This window comes from Rutilus rutilus (genome assembly GCF_951802725.1).
Source record: "Rutilus rutilus genome assembly, chromosome: 1".
Lineage (NCBI taxonomy): Eukaryota > Metazoa > Chordata > Actinopteri > Cypriniformes > Leuciscidae > Rutilus > Rutilus rutilus.
Window position 1 is genome coordinate 53,820,199 of NC_140209.1, and position 26,376 is coordinate 53,846,574.

Sequence of the window (26,376 nt, forward strand, 5' to 3'; positions counted from 1 at the left end):
TACATACGCAAACAAGTATGTATGGCATCCAATCTCAATGTTGACATCAAATGGCTTTATGTTTACAAAAAAAAAGGTCATGGTTCAATCGCCAAAGCCAGGTGTCTAAACCATACATATTTAGAGCACACTTACACTGCGAACAGCCATCGAGACTGCTTTGCCAATCCCAGACATGCTAAGAGACAGATGACCAAGTCCAAAATCAGAAGCAGCAGGTACGTTAACCATCTGAAAGAAAGCAAACAATGATGAGGGCGGAAAGAAATGTTCAAATACAGATGTTTTCTATTTTTAATTAGGTCCTTTCAATTTAATTTTGTACATTAACAAAAAATAATAAAAAAACTGTGATGAAAAGATAATTCACTTAATTATGCCCCTCTTATTCAAAATGGATTGCTGTGGACTATAGGCCAATGATAGACTTATGTTCAATGATAGATACGGAAACAAACAACATACTGACGTACAAAGCCATTTTTTGTAATGTTTATTCAAAGTCTGCCATAATAACAGTGTCTTAGAATTATCATCAGTGCTTTTCTAAGAAAACATACCTTATATGTGATTCTTTTTTACATATAATTTGATTCATTAAACTGTGTATCATCTCATTCGGTTGCATTTAAAAAAAATCAATTGACAGCTTTAATTTTAATATTCATCTTGTGTGATGTAAGTGTGTGGGAGCGTGCTTTCAGCAGGTCTCTAAGTATGACTTTAAAAGTGGGTGTTTATGGCACTCACATTATTCTTCCGTTGTATCCCATCTATACGATTAATAATTGAACAGACCAAATAGACATATGAATTGCATGAGCTCCAGCCTAGTATATGAGAATAGACAATCTGCCAAACAGCTCGCGCTGAGAAGGTGTTCCTTCCGGTGAACACACATCCTGTTTGAGCTCATAATTTCTTTTTTTATGTTGTATGAACTCATAACATTTCAAAAAAAGATTTACTAAATGTTCTAATAAGCAGGGCAAAGTTTTCTTACTAACATCAGAGCCAGCTAAAAAATTTAAACCACATGTAATATGCTGTATTTTCTGTACTGCATTGATTCAAGGTCTACATGGTTTGGTGTGCTATTGGAATGCCTGGCAAACCACAATCCGATCAGTAACCCTACACCATGAGGACTTAAAAATGCTCACATATCTTAAAACAGAAAGAGAGGGAGGGAACGAGCGCAATATATGGAGACAGAGGTGTATGATGAATCAAGGAAGGGAGTCCAGAGGTCGGGCGATTAGATTTTCACATGAGTAATGGAGGAAGAGAGGTTTGAGCGCTGCTGCTCAATAGCACAGTCCTTTAGCTGTTTGAAACACTAGCTACTTGTCAATACATGCACTGCAAGTTCATAACGCACAGGTCTACAAATGGAAATGGAATCTTCTAGGAGGACATACAAATCAATTCAACAAGACTAACAGCTCCAAAAGCAACCTAGTACACATGAGATACAGTAGTAGTGCCAGTAAAGATGAACAAGTAGGCCAATACTCAAAACAGGTTGATTTTGGTAGGGTGAGGGGGGGAAAGGGCAGAATGTTTGAGGAGTTTTGGGTCACATGTTTGAGAAGTAGGGCCATCATTTTTGAGGTGTAATGAACAAAGTTTTAGAACATTTGTTTGAGGAGTAGGTCAGAAGTATGCAAAATATGGTCACATGTTTGAGGAGTATGATCAGACGTTTGAAAAAAAGGGTCATGTGTTTGAGGAGAAGAGCTCAAGAGACCTATTTTTCAAGTTTAAAAAATAGGGTCAAGTGTTTGAGAAGGCCAGAAGTCTGAAAAATAGGGTTACATATTTGATGACTAGGACCAGAAGTTTGAAAAATAGGGTCATATGTTTGAGGAGCAGGGCGAAAAGTAAAAAATAAAATAAAATAGGGTCACACGCTTGAGAAGGCTAGAAGTTTAAAAAATAGGGTCATATGTTTTGGGAGTAGAGCCAGAAGACAGGAAAAAAAGGGTCACATGTTTGAGGAGCAGGGAGAAATGTTTGAAATAAAGGTTCGGATGTTTGAGGAGCAGGGCCAGAAGTCTGAAAAATAGGGTCACATTTTGAGAAGGCCAAAAGTTTGAAAATAGGGCACATGTTTGCAGAGGTGTAATGTCCAGGTTCAGAAAGTAAAAGTCCTCCTCAGTATTTTGTTCCAATCACCTGGATTTGCTTATTAGCACAGTTTTTCAGCCAGGAGATAGAACTAATTAGTGAAATCAGCTGGCTGAGTAAACATATTGCAGGACTTTTACTTTCTGACCCCTGGACTTAACACCTCTGCATGTTTGAGAAGCAGGACCAGAAGTCTGAAAAATAGGGCACATGTTTAAGAAATAGGGTCGGAAGTTTTAATAAAAGTCGGATGTTTGAGGATCAGGGCCAGAAGTCTGAATAATAGGGTCACATGTTTGAAAAGGTCAGAAGTCTGAAAAATAGGGTCACATGTTTGAAGAGCAGGGCAAAAAGTTTGAAAAATTGGGTCATATGTTTCAGAAGTAGGGTCAGAAGTTTGAAAAATAGGGTTGGATGTTTGAGGAGCAGGGCCAGAAATCTGGAAAATAGGGTCACATGTCTTAGAAGGCCAGAAGTTTGAAAAATAGGGTCACATGTTTGAGTAGCAGGACCAGAAGTCTGAAAAATAGGGTCCCATGTTTGAGGAGTAGGACCAGAAGTCTGAAAAATAGGGTCCCATGTTTGAGGAGCAGGGCAAAATGTTTGAAATATAGGGTCACATGTTTGAGAAGTAGGGCCAGAAGTCAGAAAAATAGGGTCACATGTTTGCGGAGTAGAGCTATGAGTATTAAAAATAGGGTCGGATGTTTGAGGAGCAGGGCCAGAAGTCTGAAAAATAGGGTCACATTTTGAGAAGGCCAGAAGTTTGAAAATAGGGCACATGTTTTAGAAGCAGGACCAGAAGTCTGAAAAATAAGGTCACATGTTTAAGAAGTAGGGTCAGAAGTTTGAACAGTCGGATGTTTGAGGATTAGGGCCAGAAGTTTGAAAAGTTTGAAACTTTCACATGTTTGAAAAGGCCAGAAGTTTGAAAAATAGGGCCATGTTTGAGGAGCAGGGCAAAAAGTTTGAAAAATAATAAAGGCCTAAAGGTTAATAAAGGCCTTCTGAAGTGAAGCGGTGCGTTTGTGTAAGAAAAATATCCATATTTGAAACGTTCTAAACTAAAATAACTAGCTTCTGACAGACGGTCTTTAATAAAAAAGCAACATTTTGAGCAAAAAGCAAAATCGTGTTTTTGCCAGAGATTACAACCAGATCGGATTCAGAACGATGATCAAAACATAGATGGAGTGGATCGAGTCCATCAACACCTCCACAACTCGCACCGTCCTATACTTCGTCCTGGGTTGACTTTTCATTCTGAAACGTTATAGTTTTGTAACAGTATAGTTTAATGTTGATGATCGTGTTTTTTTGCATCTGCTTACATATGCTATCGCTTGTTTCTGCTTCTTCTTCGCATGTGTTTTTATCAGGAGATTCAGTACTCTTTGAGAAGATGTGTAATAGCGCCCCCTACCGTATAACAGTGAAAACACATAAAACCGGAAAAAGCATTCTCTCATAAGTGACAAAATATTACATCAATTGCAGGGAAAGAGTTAAAAAACAAGAAGAAAATACCTGGTGGGGAATGCCCAATATTAACATGACACCTTATGGGCCTTTCACACAGGACGCGGTATGCGCGGCGCTGCGCTATAAAACCCATTCATCTCAATGGCTTGCGCCGCGCAAGGACGTTTTGTTGCTGCGTCGATCAAAGCGCAAGCGCAGCGGTGCGCATCATTGGCGTGCTCACGCGCACGCCGCGGTCAAAGTTCAAAATAGTTCAACTTTTGCCGCTGCGCTCTGTGACGATTACCAGCGCGGCCAATAGAATCAGGGGATCCAAACAAGCACGGAAATCAGAATGGATGATCGTCTCATAGACAGACAGATTTACACTAAAAATAGTTGTGTTTTAACAGTCAGGTAACTTGTAGGTAGGCAATGTGTGTTAACAGTTTTTTAATATGTGTCCCCATATAAGTTTTTAAAACTCCGCCTACGTCATAGCGCAGCGAAAATCGCGTTGTATCTGAAGGGCAACGCTGAACCCAGCGGCAAGCCCCGCACATACCGCGTCCTGTGTGAAAGGCCCATAAGCCATATTGTTATACAGTGCTACAGAGGCCCTTCATAATGCAGAGGGCAACTACCTATAGTTAGCAATGGTCCTATAGTATGCAGTGTTTAATAAACAACTGTTTGAAATTTAGTGCAGACCCATACTGTGATATATATCGTATCGTATCGTGACTTTGTTGCTGATACACAGCCCTTTTTGAGAAGGCTAGTAGTTTGAAAAATTGGGTCACATGTTTGACGAGCAAGGGCATCTGGAACATTCAGACACATTTCTGACCCACATCTACACCAGCAGTCTCAAGAGTAAATAGAGCCAACCTGTCTTTGACCTCTGATGAGACACAGGACATGATGTTGTAAAACATTAAGTGCACGAAGTGAAGTAAATAGCCAGCCTTACCCCACCAGCTCAAAGCAGCTCACCTATAGTACTCTATGAATGCAGTTTGGTCTGCGATGGCTGCCAAATCCACTTGCACCTTCCTTGTGTCTGGCATGGCTGTCAGCTGCTGGATAATGTTGTCGGCCATCTGCTGCATGAAGCGCAAGGTTTGGGTGTAGTCTCCCCGTGGAGAAAATATCTCATCCAACCGATCCAGATGCTCCTTCAGCCCGACCTGCATACTACCCAATGAGTTTCCCACCTGAGAGCAGAGACAAAGAAAATTGCTGATCACTATTAACAGGCTAATGGTGCCGCGCTGGCGCAGAGATGAATGGCCGTTTCCAATGAATTCTCTATGGGAGTGGGAGGCATGCACGGGTGATCATGGTATTGCCAAAGAAGCAAAGTGGTGAGAGTGACAAAAAGCTGAGATTTTTTTTGTTTGTTTAATTATTATAGATATTTGAAAGAATGTTGGGGTCCACACATACTTGACAAAACTGAATTTTGCAAATGTAACACCCCCCAAGTAAGTGGGATATCTCATTGGCAGGTATTGAGATAGTATCTCCCATGCCAGTGGATATGTAAGCTAAACATTTTTGAAAGATGAGTTTTGGACAAAGTGAGGGGTCTTATCCTCCTATTTTGAGGACCGAGAATCAAGAATAAGGCTAGACGGGACAGAAAGAAGCTAGTTTAGAAGAAACAGTACAAGACCACAAAATGCAGTCATCAGTCACAATTAGATTCAGCTAGCTCTAAAAATGGAAATATTTATGGAAATTGTATGACTCAGCGTGGCCACATTAGCAAAATGTAGCGTGCAAAAAGGTCCATTGTCCATATAGGGATGTATAATGCACAGGAACTCACTTCTCTTAGCCAACACATTCAATTTGTGACTTAGTTTGCTGCTCACCAAACTATAAGTGTGCCATAAAAATGTCAGACATCTTATTTTAACCAGAATAAGCTACACTAGACTGTCTAAATGGTTTTAAAGTTTGTTATTAGACATCAAATCATTAATAATGGACCAATACATCAGTGTTTGCATGCTAAAAAACAATACATTTGCTTGAGTCTGTCCATTTATCCTCTTCTTTCCCTATTTTTAAAGGCCACCATGTGGCATTTCTGGTAAATCTTAGTCTTGGCAATAATTGCTCATTCTTCTTTTGTTTCAGTGAAATGCATTATGTAGCTCTTTTGAATAATAGCTCTATAACTCATAATTTCGAGATGGTGGAAGCGTAATTAAGATTTGTAAAGATTAAGATTCATAAGAGCATGCATTAGAGTCAGTGCCCCGTGGAAGGTGTGGACACTGCATGAAATAAAGTTAGAAGCATGCAAAATGCCAATCGCTACACCCATTTACTCACGGTTGCAACAGCTATTTTCTGGCACGCAACCACTGGCAGAAGCCATTTAAAAAGCTTGGCAGGTCTGAAAACTCCCTCCTCACTTTTCAGCATTCATGAATTTAGATGTGCAATCATGCTTGGCCTTCAGACTGGTCCTCTTTACATTTCAATTTTAAAAGAGATGTTTATTAAAGCTGAAATTGGATTTATGCCATTTTAGTGAAGCCAAGTGCTGTTTGTTGTTCTCACATTCTGAATGTTGTTTTAGTTACAGCAAATAGTGAAAAGTCTATTCTAGACAGCTCATTTAGACATGACCGCCCAACCGTGAAGCAATGCATTATAAGCGAGTGAGCCAAAGATACACTAGAAGAGAGAGAGAGAGAGTGACAGCAGGAAGAGTATCAGAGGAACAGAGGATGTCACCACAGGTAATGAACATCAGGGCTGTGAGAGGAGAACTGTTCTGCCAGCCAAATGCTCCGTTTACCAGACTCAACCTGCCATATGCTGAATTACACAGCCCTCACATCTGAGACATGCTGCAGGAAACACTGTCTGTGGGCTGTTTTAAATAGCATTGCTGTGAATTACAAAGAACCGCCCTATGCACAGTGCATTCTCGGAATAGATAACACAGTGACGTTTTTAATGGGAAAGCAAAGAACTTGTAAACCTGTCACTTAATCTACACCGATTCCAACAAAGACTGAGATTAGTTGAAAAATTCCGCTTTTTGGCAAAAAAAAAAGTCTTTTTTTGTGTGATTGCCATTAAAACACAAATAAAAGATTTAAGGGAAGATCTTTTAATTGAAAAATGTGCATTAAAATCACATTGATGCTTACACTAGCTATGTTTCCATCCACCTATTTGTATGCACATTTTGGGATATTGGATAAACAAAAAAACTCTGGATGGAAACAAAAAGATGCACATAAATTCTAAAAATGTGCATTAAAAATGTATTAGCTCAACTGAGGCAGATAAATGTTTTTTCCGATAAGCAGACATGCGCATATCTACTACGATGGAAACACATTAACCGAATAAATCCTTTGATGCGCAACAAGAAAACTCACGTGATTTTGCCTCAACAGTGGATGTGATTGGATAACTGGACTAGCATCGCATCGCATCTCAAATGTTGGTTTCTTAAATGCCTGAGCCAGAGTCTGTCATCAGAATGATTTGGTATAATGACATCCCAGAAGCGTCTCACATGATTGCGTTCACAAACACCTGGCACCTGAACGTGAGATAACATGACCGTCTACACGCTCTGAGATGCAAGCCATTTGTGATGTAGGAAAAAAGAGCCACATTTTCTTCCCCAATTGCAGCAACTTCCATTTTTAGTACAGATATGTCGCACCAAATTTCCCAGAAAGTGACGATTTTGTTCTCTTAATCACATGGGATAGAAACAGTGCTTTAATCGCAACCGTTTTATGCGATATTCCGATTTCTAATTTTAAGGTAGTTTCTCTGTTCTCAACATAGCCTGTAAACTTCTTTTTGTTGTTTATCCTCGTCAGAAACCTTTTTAAATAAATAAAAATAAATAAATAAATAAATAAATAAAATAAAATAAAATAAAATAAAATTAAATTAAATTAAATTAAATTAAATTAAATTAAATTAAATTAAATTAAATTAAATTAAATTAAATTGTGGTCTGTGATAGTCGTTCAGTAGTGGGTGTCCTCAATCACTCTGTGATCAGCATTGACAAACACTTCCAGCGCATCCGTGGACGTGGATATACACATAGATTTTTAATCTCCTTTAAAGCAGATGAACAGATAATCCCAGTCTTCTCTCAGTGCTTACTGATTTCTCTTGCGGATGAATACACACACCAGATGGATGTGTTTGCATCTGGAGAGGTTTCTAGAATCAACAACTCAAACTTCTCAAAACACTGGAAGTTAAATTGGGGACAGACACTTTATGACTACAGTTCTGTGGCAGAAGTGACGCCTGCAGCAGTGCTGCACTTCTGCATGTGTGTGTGTGTGTGTGTGTGTGCCACTCATCACATGATATTCCAGCACCAGTGAAAAGCACCTGAGGCTCCAGCTCTTAGTTTTTAAGAATGCAGCATATAACAGGCAAAATTCAGAGTTCATTTTAATCACAAACGTTCCTCAGGCTATTCCAATGAAATGAGACATGATTGAGTGACAGTGGAAGGAAGTGAAACTCTTACCAGACTGCCAATGCCACCCAGTGTGTGATTGGCATTATAAATTGAGTAAGTCAACTGGTAAACTCCATCGTTGGTTTCGCTGTTTCCATAGAAACCCACGCCCACCGCTGAACTGTGAGAAAAACAAATCAAGGCAAAACAAGTTTGTGTTACAAATACAGTTTCATATCAATACAATTCTCTCATGTTGCTTCAAACGGTTTGCTGAAGATTTGAGACATTTCAAGGTAAAGTTTTTTACCACTACAAAGATGAGGAATCAAATTATCCATCTTATGAGATAAAATATTTTAGCACAGCCTCTTCAAAGAATCCTGCTCAGTTCAAAAAGATCATTTTATTTGGACTAAACTAACTAACCGAACACAACTTACTAGCACCAGATAGATGAAACAAGACAGATCGTTCCTAAACACCAGAAGAACTAATGATAAGAGTAAAACAAGGTAAAGTCTCACAGATTGATTTAGTAAAAGTAGTTAGATTATTTCGTATATTTTCATGACCATCAAGCACATTTATTCTTATTTTCTGATTTTAATTATTCTCAGAGGTGGTTCAATAATTTTCCTCAATATCATAGCAAAAAAAAAAAAAAAAAAAAAAAAACTGCATTACGATTTTTACGATAGAAGTACAACCAACACAACCATAATGTATGAATAAATAAATAAATAAATAAATAAATATATATAAATATAAATATATATATATATATATATATATATATATATATTTGTATTACAGATATGGAAATGAGACGTTTTACATTACTGTTATTAAATATTCTTAAGGGCAAAGACGCGCTACTGTACAAATGTGTGGGGTTGATACTTTTTTTTTCAGTTTTTTTTTTTTATATGCTCTCCAAAGGCTGCATTTATTTGATGAAAAAAAATACAGTAACAAGAAAAATATTGTGAAATATTATTAAATATTTTTCTACTGTAATATATTTAAAAATGTTATTTATTCCTGTGATGCAAAGCTGTATTTTTAGCATCATTACTCCAGTCTTCAGTGTCACATGATCCTTCAGAAATAATTCTAATATGATGATTTGATGATCAAGAAATATTTCTGATTATTATAAGTGTTGAAAACAGTTGTGCCGCTCAATATTTTTGCAGAAAACATGCTAAAATAAATTTCAGGATTATTTGAGGAATAGAAAGTTGAACAACTTACAGCATTTATGTGAAATAGAGTTTTTGAATAACATTATAAATGTATTTACTGTCACTTCTGATCACATTCTTGCTGAATAAAAATACTAATTTCTTTCAGTAAAAAAAAGGGTTTTGAGAGATTCACCCAGGGTAGGTCTTATCACTTGTTAATTTATATTGAAGGAGCCTTGTTTCACAGAGACAATTCCCAGGCCCAAGTTGCCCAAACACATCTGACACCAGCTGCCACCGCAATAAACAGCTCACCAGTACCAGTTTGACTTAAAAATTCATCATTTTGACTCAATTGGTCTCGAGGTGGCTTCTAATGTGAAATCTGAGTAAATATTTCAAAGTAGCCTCCAGAATTGTGCTCTACCTAATTAGACTGCTGTGTTTAGACTGCAGTTTGCTCTCTTCTCCAGACAGCATCAGATCAGCTTCATTAAGCAACCTCATCAGAAGCATGTGTGCATTCACCCATCCATCCGTCTGTCCATGTATCCATCAGTGCATCTATCTGTTTTGTCTGTCTGCCCATCCATTCACCCCACCCATCAATCTATTGGTCTGTCCATGTATCCATCCTTGCATCTATCTGTCTTGATCCATCCATCCATCCATCCATCCATCCATCCATCCATCCATCTATCCATCCATCAGCTCATACCCCCATCTATCTGTCCATCCCTCCATCCGTTTGTCAATCCATCCATCCATCCATCCATGCATCCATCTGTTTATCTTTCTATCCATCCATCCATCCATCCATGCATCTATCTGCCTTGTCTGTATGTCCGTCCATTCGCCCATACATCCATCTATCAATCCATCCACCCATCCATCCAGGTCTGTCCATTAATCCATCCATCCGTCTGTCCATTTATCTATTCATGCATCTATCTGCCTTATCTGTATGTCCGTCCATTCACCCATCCATCCATACAACCATCTATCTATCAACCCATCCACCCATCCATAATTTTTCTTCAGTATCCCTAAGTATCCTGTCACGAAACAAAGGCAAGTTGTCACATTCATAATAAAGTCACCTATACATCTATCTTTTCATCTGTCTGTCCATCCATCCATCCATCCATCCATCCATCCATCCATCTATTTATCAGCTCTAGCAACACTCTAGGAAACAGCCAAGATGCATGAAAAAACACACACAAGGGATATATCCTTGAAACCCTTTTTTTCAACTTTTCTTTTCTAGTTAATTAGTTTTAAAAAACTAATACTGAAGATGGAGATTAGAAAACCTAAATATAGGCTAAATTAGAAAATGTTCAGTAGATTATTTATTTGTCTTCATTTTTATTTTTTTTTATTAATAAGTTTATAAGTGCTCCTCAGAAAATAATTACTTTTTATTTTATTACCAATAACTATTACTAGCCCTAGAATGAATCTGCTGACCTCTTTATGGAAAAATGGAATTTCTATGCCAGCACCAATGGTATTCATGGCATGATTTCATAATCATTCTGTTTTCTACCTCTAGTATTTTCCCCTTGTCCATGCCATTATTGCCATTACTGACTGACTCAAACTTAAAAATGAGACAAAACAAACTGGGTCGACAAAGGACATTGTCACCCACAAATCCAGTTTCAGCTGAAAAGCATGAATTTGAATGCTGTGCAATGAACATAATTAAAATAAAGGCTCTACTGCATAAACAAGTGATGTACAAAATGCAACAGCAAATGAAATCATTTATTTATATAATAATTTATAGTAAATGGCATTAATATGTATAGCATTTTTACATTTTTTTGTCCTCAAAGCATCTCATGGGCCTGACTGGACTCTTTTGTCTTTGACACCTCTGTTCTCACCAACGTACCTTGTTCATCCACAAATAAATACACACATGAACACCCACATAAAAACACCTTCAATGCAAATTAAGAAACTAAGAAACCCACTGTAAATATAAGACATCCACAGTGGAGACTGAGCAGATGGCATACACTGTCCTGCTAAAGTAACTCCTCAACAGGGTGTGTGTGTGTGTGTGTGTGTGTGTGTGTGTGTGTGTGTGTGTGTGTGTGTGTGTGTGTGTGTGTGTGTGCAGGTGGTCTGAGTGAGAATCCTGTCTCTGATTTCCCCTAAGCATGATGGATTCCTGGCTCTTTCCTTATATCATTACTACAACTCCCTCAGGCCAGCAGCATTTCTGCTCCCATTAGCAATTGAGTGCGCTAGCCTGGCTTTCACCCTCAAGCTGCTGAAATCACTGCTCATCTGGATGCATCTCACCTACAAACTGCATTTCTCCATTGATTGAAGTGCCAAAAGCAAATAAGGTGCAAATTTGAAATAAATGATTGGACACAGTGAACGATTAAACAAGTGAAAGTGCAAAGATTTAAATAGTTCTTAAAGAAGTGGATCATACAAACACTGCCTGTGGTGTTTTTAAAATGTTCATAGGGATAATTCACCCTAAAATGAAAATTAAAGGGCTACTTTAATGCCCTTTTCACAAGATTTAAATTAAGTCTCTGATGAGTGTGCATGTGAAGTTTTAGCTCAAAATATCCCACAGATAGTTTTTATAGCATGTTAAAATTGTCACTTTTTGAGGGTGAGCAAAAACTCGCAGTTTTTGAGTCCGCCCCTTTTAAATGCAAATGAGCTGCTCCTCCCGGCACAGAGGGCGGAGCTTCGAGAGCTTGTGTGTGTTAGCAGCTCTGATTACCTCACACAGACAATCACTTAAAATTTCAGTCGTTGAGTTAACTATCTTCTAGTCATTGATTAGCATATTCTGTCATGATAATCTATAAATCACGTTCCCGGGGGCGGGGTTTATGTAAATTTTAAGATTATTGATGTCACTAACCCATGAAGAAGCTCATTTTAGTCCCTACCATCTGTTTGTTGTAGTCCTTAAAAAGCGTTGGTCTTCTGTGCACGGCTACGCGTTCGTGAAACTCTATTAGCATCGCAGTTCACTCCGACTCGCCCAGTAAAAGCAAACAAGTTGTGAGAAATCAAGATAATAAAAACACTACATGAAATACAAGGCCTAGAAATCCCCAAAAAGTGTTGGTTTTCTTTCTTCACCAAGTTGAATATCTCTGGTATCAAATGACATTCAGAATGACAGTTGACAGAAGTGAACGCGATAACTTCACCGCGTGTATAAATAACAAGGTCACATGAGACACAGTCATCTTCTAACCGTATACATACTGGGAACTATATTCTCAGAAGGCGAAGCACTGCTACTTCACTCTACACTGCTACTTCACCTGAGAAGCCCCTCACCACGGGGCTTCTCAGGTGCTGCGAGCAAATCCCTCCGCCCAAGTAGCAGTGCTTCGCCTTCTGAGAATATAGTTCCCAGTATGTATACGGTTAGAAGATGGCTGTGTCTCATGTGACCTTGTTATTTGTACACGCTGTGACTATACAAATCACAACATGTAAATAGGAAAATGTTGGCGTTATTTTGTCACTTATTAGGAGCAGTATGCTAGCTGGAGCCGTTTACCTCCAGTCTTTGTGCTAAGCTAGGCTAGCGGTGGGTGCGTCAGACAGAGTTACGGTACGCATGGAGATGAGAAGGCTATGTATGGACTTATCTAATTCTGGGGGATACGGTGAATAAGCTAAAGTCCCAAAAAGTTGGCGTGTTCCTTTAATGTTAGTATGGAAAGATCTGCATAGATATCCTTCAAATCTTCTTCTTTTGTATCCAATAGTTACAAATAAATAACAGTGAGGACTGATATCACAGCTAGAGACCGGTGATCCTCCTCTAAGCCGTCCATTGCTTCAGTAAACACTTACATGCTCCCGCTGAGCATTGATAGAGCGTTGAAAGGATAAAGTGCCATTTAAACGCCTAATATGTCCAAACGTGCAAATGAGAGACACACTATCTCTATAAGCTGCAGGGTTCAAGTGCTGTTCAGAAGCTGGATCAGAATTAGAGGGTCAGTTTCCTGAATCTTCACCCATCAGCCATCTCTGCAGGGCTTTAATGGGGTCAGCGCTGTCATTAGACCACAGGGCACGGCTAACTGAAAAGAACGTTCGTTTATGATTAGCAAAAATTGAGATAAACTGAAAAACTGTGGACTATGGGGTGAAAGGGGCTAATGTTTTTCTGTAAATGTGAAGGAAAAGTGGCTAAAGGAGAGAACTGGCTTCTGATATACAGTACATGACAATGGTATTTACCCACATCCAAATGTTTTAGAAGGAACGGAGCCACTGAAAATAAAAACTATCCCTTGTTCTGTTTAAAAATGGTAATATAATGGAATTAAAGAACGCCTTAGAACTGATGGGTTAATCCAATAAGGACGACCACGGGCCACCTGACAACAACATGAATTAGATAAACAGCCACATTATTAAGTTAAGGTCTTAGTATAACAGTGTCTTAGCTTAAGAACGTGTTCTGCTTTAGTACATCCCCAGTACAGCGCACATGCACCTTCACGCAGGGTCGCAACCACCATATACATTTAGAAATGTAATGTATGTGTCCAAAATTCACATAAGTGGTCAACTGGTATGGATTTACTTAAGGAATATCTCACCCAAAAATGAAATTCACCTTCCGAAGCCATTTACAAGAAGTTTGGTCTGAAGAACAAACTCAAATTCAGGTTATTTAGGTCATCAGAAAATGAATATAGAAGTAACACAAGCACATGTGATGTTTATCTGTGATAGAGAGGAAACTGTAAGAGGAAGGTGATGTCATATAGTAAGTGGAGGAAATGAGAAAACTGAGCTTGCAACTTGATGCTTCACTAAACCCTCAGACTATAATTATAAACAATAAGAAAGATAATACTGAATAATCACACTGAACATGTTTTTGAGTTTAAAAACACGACACACGTTTTTAAAGTGTTTAAAAAGTTAAGAACTCTTTCAAATTTGGCGCCATGTTTTTAGAACACTGTTGCTGTGTCCGAATATATCAGTGGAGATTTCTTTTAAGACTGCAAGGGAAGCTCGGCTTCCCCTATACTGTCAAAAAATGAATGTTCAAATACACCCACCTAAAGGATTATTAGGAACACCTGTTCAATTTCTCATTAATGCAATTATCTAATCAACCAATCACATGGCAGTTGCTTCAATGCATTTAGGGGTGTGGTCCTGGTCAAGACAATCTCCTGAACTCCAAACTGAATGTCAGAATGGGAAAGAAAGGTGATTTAAGCAATTTTGAGCGTGGCATGGTTGTCGGTGCCAGACGGGCTGGTCTGAGTATTTCACAATCTGCTCAGTTACTGGGATTTTCACGCACAACCATTTCTAGGGTTTACAAAGAATGGTGTGAAAAGGGAAAAACATCCAGTATGCGGCAGTCCTGTGGGCGAAAATGCCTTGTTGATGCTAGAGGTCAGAGGAGAATGGGCCGACTGATTCAAGCTGATAGAAGAGCAACTTTGACTGAAATAACCACTCGTTACAACCGAGGTATGCAGCAAAGCATTTGTGAAGCCACAACACACACAACCTTGAGGCGGATGGGCTACAACAGCAGAAGACCCCACCGGGTACCACTCATCTCCACTACAAATAGGAAAAAGAGGCTACAATTTGCACGAGCTCACCAAAATTGGACAGTTGAAGACTGGAAAAATGTTGCCTGGTCTGATGAGTCTCGATTTCTGTTGAGACATTCAGATGGTAGAGTCAGAATTTGGCGTAAACAGAATGAGAACATGGATCCATCATGCCTTGTTACCACTGTGCAGGCTGGTGGTGGTGGTGTAATGGTGTGGGGGATGTTTTCTTGGCACACTTTAGGCCCCTTAGTGCCAATTGGGCATCGTTTAAATGCCACGGCCTACCTGAGCATTGTTTCTGACCATGTCCATCCCTTTATGACCACCATGTACCCATCCTCTGATGGCTACTTCCAGCAGGATAATGCACCATGTCACAAAGCTCGAATCATTTCAAATTGGTTTCTTGAACATGACAATGAGTTCACTGTACTAAAATGGCCCCCACAGTCACCAGATCTCAACCCAATAGAGCATCTTTGGGATGTGGTGGAACGGGAGCTTCGTGCCCTGGATGTGCATCCCACAAATCTCCATCAACTGCTATTATAACTGCTATATAATTTCTAAAGAATGCTTTCAGCACCTTGTTGAATCAATGCCATGTAGAATTAAGGCAGTTCTGAAGGCGAAAAAGGGTCAAACACAGTATTAGTATGGTGTTCCTAATAATCCTTTAGGTGAGTGTATGTACTGTACTATTGTGTTAACATTTTATTGACTAAAGATGCGTTAGAACAAGTTAATCTCAAAGACAAGTTCATTCAGAATCAGCTACACATAGCAGGTCGAGGTCGGCTAACTCGATTTCCTTCTCATACATTCCCGTAGCGTCACAGTGCATTTCCCTGTTGAATCCCAGCATCCACTGACTTCAATGGAGCTGCTTTGAACAGTTTTCTTCAGTGCTTCAAAACTAGACGGTCATTGGATAAATGCTGCGATTATGCCCCGCCCACGGACGCTCAGCGTCTCTGAGGGTGAATGAGGAGTGGGCTGGCCTGGACTCCGGGCTTCTGCGTGATGATTGGAGGGTCTGTCTAAAAAAAACTGCATCTCCTTTTGATTGACAGCGATTTCATACTATAAAAAGTCGCTGACGCTGAAGCCATTCGAGCTCAGTACCATCGCGGATTTTGCAAGTGTAGTCAAAAGACAAACTGCTGCAACCTATTTCTTGGTATTTGCTTGTCGAAATTGCTAGCCAATTTTCATCAAACATTTCACACAATTATACATTTATACCTTTATTATATTATTACTTATTATATTTTTTATATTATTATTAGTAATAATTAAAAAGTAATTATTAAAATAATAAAAAAATATTATTAGTATTATTATTATTATTATTATACTTTATTATATCATTATTTATACCTTTATTATATTATTACATTTATACCATAATACCTAGCTCTGCTGGCCATTGAGAGGACACTGGTCAAGTCACTGGAAAAGACGCCTAGTTGGTACGACAGGGTCACAGAGCATTTTCTTGAAAAGGAATGTAGGGCAGAATTTACGTATAAATAAATGGACCATTTTTATGATGTAGGCCGAAAATGAGCTTCCCCTCTTTGAAAGACCAGCAGCCGCCACTGGAATATATATATATATATATATATATATATATATATATATATATATATATATATATATACTGTATATATATATCAATCATATAAGAGAACTTTAGTGTGACCGTATATCTATAAGGCATGGGCTAAAGCCACAAATCTCCAATTTGGATTTTATATAGGTCTTTAAAAGAGCCAATTATTAATAATAAAGTGTGTTAGAAAGCATGCACAATAGTAAAAGGTTAAGTCAGACTTTATGCTAAGCAGATCACGCAGTAGCAGTTAACATGACAATGGCCCTGTGTCTAGATCTGGAATGTTAACTCAATCAAGACCCAAACTTTCATGACTGTCACAAGTTTAAGATGAACACTCTGCCAATTCAATTTAGCACTTAAGCAGAAGCATTTGTTATCTTTTATCGACACAATGTGAACGCAAACAGTGTTAGCAGTGTGCTAACTCTCCAATGCTCTAGAGGTTTGAGCCTCTGGGAAGACTGATTTATAGGTTCTCTTGAGGGTAGGAACTAAGCTTTAGGATATCACTCATGCAAATATCCTACCAGAGACGATCTCTCACTGTTAACGTGATCTCTAACAGTCTTTGTGCATAAGAGATCCTGACGTGTTTTCACGCGTGTTCATTCTAATGACAAGCACTGGACATCATGAATCATGTGACACGTGTGTTCTGGTTAGCAGAGAATGAATTTGCCGACATACCCGGCTCAAAGAGAGAAGAGGTGAAGGAGGATTAATTCGCACAAAATTAGAATTGAGTTTCCATCTTAATTCCTACCATTCGGAGCTGAATGCAGTGGTTCGTGCTCTGATTTGCACCGCCGTTTGGGAGAACAAGGAACTGTGCACGAGGTCACAGCACACAAGCTTAAATACTAAAAATATCTCTTCCACAGCTAACATCTCACCCATGAACCTGTCGCATAACAAATCCAATCCAAATGCATCATTATCCATGGTAAAACACTGCTGATGTCCTAAATGAAACGCCACAGGTTAAACCTTAAACGCATACCTCGGGTCTTTATCGACCCGGGACGTCATTCACAACCCTCCCCCTCATTCATTTTTTTTTTAAGTTAGACATTAACCTTCTTAGTACTCCTCAACCAATTCATTGTAAACAATATAACGAGAAAAAATTCTATTATAAAAGAATGTCTGTTTTCTAATTAATGAATCTCAATAAATGCAATTAGAACCAACTAGGCTTCCGAACATCACGTTTAGGTCTAGTGGTATGAGTGTGTGTGAAGTGAGCAGTGTTCTCAGCTGGAGTTGTTGGTGTGCATTAGCCTGACGTCGTCATACTCAGATTCTAGTCAGCATATGAGTCTGATACTGCTCCATTAGGCTGTGATTATGGGGCGTGTTTAACCAAACCAGGAAAGAAAATGCCTCTGCACTCAATTGGATGGACCTACAACCAATCAGAGCAATGGAGTAAGAGACGTATGTTCTTCATTCATCTTTCCGTTCGACAAATGCCTTGATCGCGGTTCTCTGTTCCTCTTTTAAAATCAATGCGCTGTCGATATCTTCTATAACAGACGCGATGGCGGAATCTACAAATCTCAATTCTCCAGCGGCAGCCATCTTTGTTGTCAACGAACTCAACCCAAGCGCTCTTTGGTGACGTGGATGATTACGTTACTGTTGATCATCTGTCCATCATCGTATAAAGCCCGTCCTGACAATTTGATTGGTCCGAACAGCTCTGGTTCGAGCATAGTTGCTCCACAACGGATCAAATCCAGACCGAACTTCCCAACCTCAAATGTTGTGGGCGGGGCTAAGTTTGGCTGGCATCCAGGCTAGGTGTGCATGGAAATGCAGTAAAATGGGAAGCATTCCATGTCTTTCCATCACTAAGAATGCATACTCAGTCCAAGTCTTTTGGCAACCGTGAGAGGATCGGTAAACTTTTGGTGTCCCATGGAACATGCAAGGGGTGGAACACAAGCATGTTTGGTGGAACATGCAAGGGGTTTCGTACCCTCACTGGTGACTTGGATGTGACCCCCAGGATGTGACTTGAGCTGACACAAATGGCATGACCGGACTTCTCCTGTGCCAGTCTTTCAGTGCACTGTTGCTGAGTCAACTGAGTTTGGATGTGCTTTAAACTTTATAAAGCTGGATGAAACTTTGTCAGAGGAATTAAATCGCTTGCAAGCAGCCTGGGTGATAGAACACATTAACGTCTCTGCATGGGTGTCTCCAATTGTTGTTATGCAGAAAAATCCGGTGAAATTTGGATGTGCGTTGACCTCAGAGAGCCAAATAAAGCAGAGATTGTGGACTCTTTTCTACATCCTGCTCTAAAATTTATACTCTACCATCGACCTGACTAATGCTTAATACCAAGTGCCGCTGCATGAGGATTTCCTCCTTCACCCAAGGGACGGGACTATGAGTTGTTGCCTTACTATAAACTGAGAAGAAAAAACTTAGCATTGAGCCCTGATATATTAAAGCCACAGCTAAATAAGTCATTGATTACAAATGGTTTATGTAAAGATTGTTTTAACTTCACTTAAATTAAAAGTTAATTTTTTTAAAGCCTAATAAATGTTAAAATGTATAGCTTTCAATTATACTGTAATGCTGAATGGATATGTTACATATGTTTTTAATATATATATATATATATATATATATATATATATATTATAAAAAAAAAATCAATTCAATTTATTTATTTATCAAAAAAGAAATTCCCATCTAGTCATTTTTTTAGGACTATTAGATGAATAAAGTTCCAAAGAGCAGCATTTATTTGAAATATAAATATTTTGTAACATTAAAAACGTCTTTACTGTGACTTTTAATCAATTTAATTTAAAGCATTATTGTCTTTTTTTTTTTTTTTTTTTAAATCTCAACGACCCCAACATTTTTTTTGTCAACAATTATTTTGGAAAAATGTCCATAGACAGAAAAAAAAAAAAATTAGCTACGTCATCGACTCTAAAGTGTTGATGAATAAAATGAAGATGAATTCAGAAATACACATGCACATGTCCTGACAGGTGCAAAACAAAGTGACCATAAACAACTCACCATATGACCAGACCGGTGATAACAGCAGTCCATGTGACACAGCAGGTGTCAGGCCTTTTGACTTCCTCATCCTCTTCCCTTCGACAGCAGCACAGGCAGGTCAGATACGCAGACAGAACCAGCAGACTCAAGCCCAGACCCAGCGCAGACACACAGGCCAGCAAGACGAGAGCCTGCCGGACAGAGTCAAGAAGACACGGGCCAGATGGTCAAATCAAACAGAGATTAGTGATGCTGCTGCAGTGTACTTTCTTAAAGGGATAGTTCACTTTGAAATTAAATTTTGGTATGTTTTAGCTTACCTGAAGGGCATCCAAGATGTAGGTGTCTTTGTTTCCGCAGTAGTTTCAATTTTGATATTTTTAGGTCAAACCGTTCTTGTCTGTCAGTCAAATAATGCAGGTCTATGGTCACTGTCTCAAAGAGCATGAACAAGTCCAAATTAAAACAATTCCCCATCGTCCAAATGAAACAATTCCCCATCGTAAGTACACTTTGATGGCCTAAGACACGAAACGAGCGGTTTGTGTGAGAAAACGAACAGTATTAAATATAGTTTTTGCCTCTTGAACAAAGCCGCGTCCAACTGATCTGACGGCGCGGGCGGGTATAGATATATACACTGATGTCGCCTTGGCTAATGAACTGCAATAGCGAAGGCGACATCTAGTGCTAGTGTTTCTATACCCGCACGCGGGCGGATATAGATATAGAAACACTAGATGTCGCCTTCGCTATTGCAGTTCATTAGCCAAGGCGACATCAGTGTATATATCTATACCCGCCCGCGCCGTCAGATCAGTTGGACGCGGCTTTGTTCAAGAGGCAAAAACTATATTTAATACTGTTCGTTTTCTCACACAAACCGCTCGTTTCGTGTCTTAGGCCATCAAAGTGTACTTACGATGGGGAATTGTTTCATTTGGACGATGGGGAATTGTTTTAATTTGGACTTGTGCATGCTGTTTTGAGACAGTGACCGCAGACCTGCATTATATGACTGACAGACAAGAACGGTTTGACCTAAAATATCAAAATTGAAACTACTGAGGAAAAAAAGACACCTACATCTTGGATGCCCTTCAGGTAAGCTAAAACATACCAAAATTTAATTTCAAAGTGAACTATCCCTTTAATCAGTATTTTAGTCTTGCTTTCCAGTAAAAGATCATCAGAAAATGCTTGAATTAAAAAAATATACATTTTTTCAGAGAATTTCCAATAGGCGTTAAACGTTTGTACCAGAACACAAGACAAATATGTGTTTTGCAGTGTAAAAATAATGCAAATGTTCTAAGCTACACTTGAACGTGGCACATTATACGTTATTTGCGATGGTATGAGGAAAGAACTGAACAGAGATGTTTTCTGAACAGTCTATATGTAGAAAATTGAAAAACAAAGGTGTTTGCATCTCTAAGAGATTATGTATCTTGACGTTGTGCATGGAACGGTTCAAAGCTGTGGGCGGATAAATCATATAATGGTTGTTATGAGGGCGTGCTTGAGCCCCCACGCGCATCGCCATGGCAACCCACATGGACTGAGGCTAAACAGAAACCTTCAGTCTTTGAGTCCAACATCATGTGATGAAAGTAAAGCACGTCAGCTCTGGAGTCTTGTGATCCAAGGAGACCAGAAGGACAGCCGGATATTATATATATATATATATATATATATATATATATATATATATATATATATATATATTACATTAGATTAGATATTATTAGGTTAAGAAAACACTGAAAAGGGCTACTGCTCATTTAAATGCAAAACAAATACTTGACAAGCTTTTTAAATGTTAAAGTTGAGTCAGGGGATGAAAAAGTGTGGTTACCACAGAGTGCTGCAAACCTCAATTTCACATTACATAATCACAACATGCTCTTGGGAAATTCCAAGCAAAATTACTAAAATCACTAAAGGCTGGTGTGACATTATTTTCAATGGTACAGTTAAACCGCCATATAAGAACTTGGGAATTATGGTCAAAACCAAAGTGTAGAGTTAGAATAGCTCTGTTACAATAATAAAAGGTGAAAAGTAAGTTACTAATGCCGAATTTTAGTATTGATCACTGTTAATGAAAATCAAATCTAGCTCATGAATATCAGTTATGTCCATATGTGCATGTTACTCTCTGTATGGGATAGGCTATTTTAGGTCAAATCTATAATATTAAAATAATGCCTATGTATTGTACCTGTTTGTTTTTATATTGCATGTATGATTAGTTTTTAATTATTTTCTCTTGTTTGAACAACTGAATTATAAAATTGATATTTTAGTGTACTGAATTTGAATTGTTTTATAGTGTATTTTTTGTAAATAAACTTAATTGCTATAAATAAATTGCTATTTGCAGATCAATTTACACTCAAGTCCTTAACCAACACATCTTACTGTAAGATGAACTATATAAAAAGGTTTTATATATCTATATATATGTTTCGTCAATCACTATCTCCGTCAGATCCGGGTCACTAAAGACCCGAATGTGTAATAATGATTGGCGAAACATTCATGCCTTTAAGGGTTAACTCAAAAAGTGAAACGAAGTAATATTTTATTAGGGTATCTGCACTTTTACGCAAATACCTGATTTGTGTAGTTTGTACACTGTCTGCAACCAAAAGTCAGAGATCTCACCACGATCTCAAACACTACATATCCACATTACTCTGTACTCCTTAATAACGGAAATTTCAGTCAAATCTAAGACACGTTGATAGTTAAATGCAATCATGAGACCTCTATTATGTCTCCAAAGCTATAAAATAATAACTAATGCAACATCACAGTCCCCTGGACATACGTTTTCACAATTTTAACTACCAATAAACTCTGGAACCTGCAACTGACTTGCTAACCTCCTACCAGAGTGTGTTTGCGAACTCAACACCGGTGACAGTCATTATTACCAATAATAAAACCGTTTGATCTCTATATTTGTCCCATGCATTGTTTTCAGAGGAAGTTTATCAGAAGAGCACCACTTAAAACCAAACTTCCTGCCAGTGCTAAAAAAACAGACATACTGAGGCAAGCCGGACGTCTATTCAGAAGGCCAAGCAATAAAGGAAATATTTACATATACTTGCTTTTAAAAAATATATATTGCATATTGTAGAGTAATGGCATCTAATTGCCATATTCAGCTACCATAAAACTATGATGATACTACCAACGTACATGTCCAGAAAACCACTGGATTTATTTACCATGGTACTTTTTAGTAAAAGAACATACTAAAATGTCATTGCTTTGAGAAACGTTATTATGTAATAAAAACTACAACCACATTAAATAAGATTGTCATTTTTTGTGATGTGAATTTCAAATCGCAATGTCAAGATTGATAACACACGTTTCCTAAAGAAAGTACAATTCTTGAGATTGATTTCGATTTAACCCGAGAGAAAGACGTGAAAAGCATTCTTTATTTTAGAACGAGGGATGAAATAAACTTGCGTTGCTGCTTGATTTTCTCATGTAACCCAGAAAATGTGACCTTGAACAAGGAACGTAATATCCTTTATGATAAAAACCCCAGCAGAAGTATCGACTGAATCGATGAGGGAAATGTTCCTCTGGAGACTGTATTCTGCTAGAGTACAAATCACAGTATAGGGGAAACAGAGACTATTTAATGGAGATCTGACACACCACCAGACACATCTGTTTACACCAGATATTGCACATTTATAGAGCTCAGTGCGAGACATTTAGAATTATCACACATTTTTGGTCCCGGGATGCTGAAGGTACACACTATATTCCATTACTGGAATGTGGAATTCTTGTCTTAGCAGTAATGGATTTGGATTATGTAAACAAACAGATGCATATAAAGCTACAAGTCACAGATGTCAGAAGCTGTTTGAGTTCTACACAACTGCTGAGCTGAGAGAAACCAGTGATCCACTACAGAATTACATTTCACACTCATCATCCTGCACCTGCAAGAACAGGCCACTGCCACAGCTGCTTACTCACAGGGGAGACCGGGGCTAGTTGTCACACGATACTTCAGTGAATATTTCTATGGGTATGTTTTTTTTTTTTTTTTTTTTTTTAATCAGTTTCTGTAGGAACATGTCTTAAAGGCTTGGCCCAGAAAAATACGAAAACATGGGACATGTGACACCGATTTCAGAAGATTAGAATTCCTGTAAAAAGCTATTACAACATATTTTGGGGTTCATTTAAAGTCACCATTTTAATGGTATATCTCACTATTTATTAGAAATGATTTATCCGTGCATTTTTTATTTATTCATGTGTCCTCATAATGTTTAATCAGAATAACTTCCCATCCCTCTTTCAGTGACATCTCTTCTCTTCTCTGATGACGTGTTTACTGGCGTGAGGGCGGGGTCAACCTGTCACTCACATGAGATCCACCAACAGAAAACCACAACCATTCAATCAATTCCCCATGGACAAAATCAAGTTCGGGCCTACATTTTTTTCTTGTTTGAGAAGCCTTTTCACTCAGATATAGGAGAGAAGAAAAGACTAAACTTCCTTTTCATGTTGACTCTAAAATGTCGCATATAAAAGTGATTTAATTGATTTTCAGAAAAAAGCAAATACATTATTAAAACTGATGAAACAACAAAGACTGAAGTTATCAATATATATATATTTTTTTTTTGCCAAATTTGTTTTAGAGACTGCCATACAGTCAAGAGTCAACTTTAAAATTAAGTCCTGCTATGTTTTCAGGACAAACGTGTTTTTCATTTATATCAGGTTGGGGTAAGTTGTCACACGTTTGAAAGTATTATAGTGTAGTAAATGAATGCATTATGTAGTAAATGTATAATAAATGTATTAATTATAATATTTTTTGGCCAAATGGTTTGGTATTTTGCACGTTATTTTATTAATTTATTTGTATATAGAACACAGTATTTTGTTATAGTTATACATAGTTATAATTAGTTGTAACTATTATACATATATAAACATACATATATATATATATATATATATATATATATATATATATATATATATATATATATAGTTATAACTATTATAATTGAAATAGTTATTGACTCTTGTATGCATGTGTGTCAGTTGGTAACGTTTACTTAGATTTCCCCCCTCCATAAACTAAAAATACATTCAACTCCTCTCACCTGCTGATAGCTGGCGTCCTCCGGTTTAAAAGTATTATCAACCGCCTGGAAATTAAAATTAAGATGCGGGAAATTGTGCAGCCAGTAGGTCCACCATGGAGCAATGTAGTCCTGTCGCGATGAGGCCATCCCGGGCGAGAAACTCAAGAACACCGCTGATCTCTGGAGCGCTCCGGTTATCCTCACTGTTCACTCTATTAAAACACCAAACACAACAAAGATCCGCCACCCGAAGACGAGACGCAATGACAACACAGGGAAACACCGCACAAAAGTATTTCCCCTAGCTCTTTTCGCTTAAAAGGATGCATAACACACGAGTTGAGTGTGTGACTGCGTGCAGAGTGATCAGCTGTGACCCCTTCAGAGCTCCCTGTCCCTGACACTGACTGACTCCACGCGTCTCTCCTGCGACTGCGCACCGCACGCGCTCAGGGAGCGAGCGTCGACGGCACTGATCGCTCCGGACAAATTGCAAACTCATGTAAACAGCACCGGCAAAATGTTCAAGCAAAATGTATGGAAGCCCATTTCAGCCACATAAGGGAACAAAAACCTGCTTTGGTAAATCATAAGTATGACAAAAAGTCCAAATTGACATAAATAGAATGATGACAAGTCAAGGCCTGTCTGTTTCACAGACAGGGTTTAGATTGAGCCAGGACTAGATTTGAGTTCAATTAGGGCATTTAAGAAGCTTTTATAAACGTGCCTTAAAAAGACATTGCTGGTGCATCTTGAGACCATGCTTGAGACACAACAAAGACATATTTTAAGAAATATGTCACTTAACTTCCCAGCAGGCACAGTACGTCAATGTGATGTCAGGAAGACGTTGGACTCCAACTAATCCAACGTCAGTCAGACGTCATATTTTGGTTAAAAATGAAATTCAGGTTGACGTCTAAACCCAACGTTTGTTTGGCGTCAGATAGATGTTGAATTTTGGTTGGAATAAGCGCCGCAAAAAAATGTGACATGCATGGCAGCACATTAAATCTGTGAAGATCTCAGCAGAGGAGGAGTAAACAACTCCACAAACAGCATTACCAGCTTCACTTATTACTAACCAGACTGACTTTATTTAATGTTCGTTTGAATGAAATCAAGTTGTATTTTAAAGTCACCATGATGGTGTTTAGCGTTTGCTTTAGTTGGACTCTTGACCCTTGACTTCTTAGTATAACATTTTCTCTGGCTGCTATAATTGTGTGTTTATAAAGCACAATTGTTGTTGCAAAATAGTTTAGAGAAATTGAAATCAGGTGATATTGATGAATTCCTGATCTTATTCAGTGTCTAATGTTTTGATTATAAAGGACTGTGTACTTTTAATGTTTTATAATCAAAGCCGTTTAATTATACAGTATGAGAGCAATGTTGTTTATCAAATAATATAGAGAATTTTAAAAACATTTAGTGCATTAAACTTTTCTCTCTACATTATAACTTAGCCATCAAGAATCAGTGTATGACTCTCAACAATGGTGACAATCAATTAAATGCTTTATGCTGCAGTGCATGCTGGGTACCACCAATCAAAACTCACCCTTATCTCCCAGCATGCATTGCGGCATTAATAAATTATGCAGCTGGATTTTTTGTAGCTTGTTTTATGCTCAGAGTTGATCTGATTATCTGGACATTTTGTTTGATTGTCACCATTGTTGAGATTCATATCCTGTTCTTCTAAGTACTGGCA

At 38.2% G+C, this 26,376-nt stretch overlaps 1 protein-coding gene across 2 annotated transcripts in view; it reads right to left on the reverse strand.

The window, feature by feature from the left end:
• ttyh2l (tweety homolog 2, like) overlaps positions 1-25,094 on the reverse strand; it is a 42,641-nt gene extending 17,547 nt beyond the window's left edge. For both annotated transcript variants that reach the window (XM_084402341.1, XM_084402342.1), the window contains exons 1-5: positions 24,675-25,094; positions 19,525-19,697; positions 8,132-8,243; positions 4,588-4,808; positions 136-231 (exon numbers count right to left, since the gene is read on the reverse strand). In XM_084402341.1, coding sequence (XP_084258467.1) covers positions 136-231; positions 4,588-4,808; positions 8,132-8,243; positions 19,525-19,697; positions 24,675-24,803 — 731 coding nt within the window. In that variant the 5' untranslated portion in view covers positions 24,804-25,094. The remainder of the gene's footprint in view (positions 1-135; positions 232-4,587; positions 4,809-8,131; positions 8,244-19,524; positions 19,698-24,674) is intronic.
• Between the last annotated feature and the right edge of the window lie 1,282 nt (positions 25,095-26,376).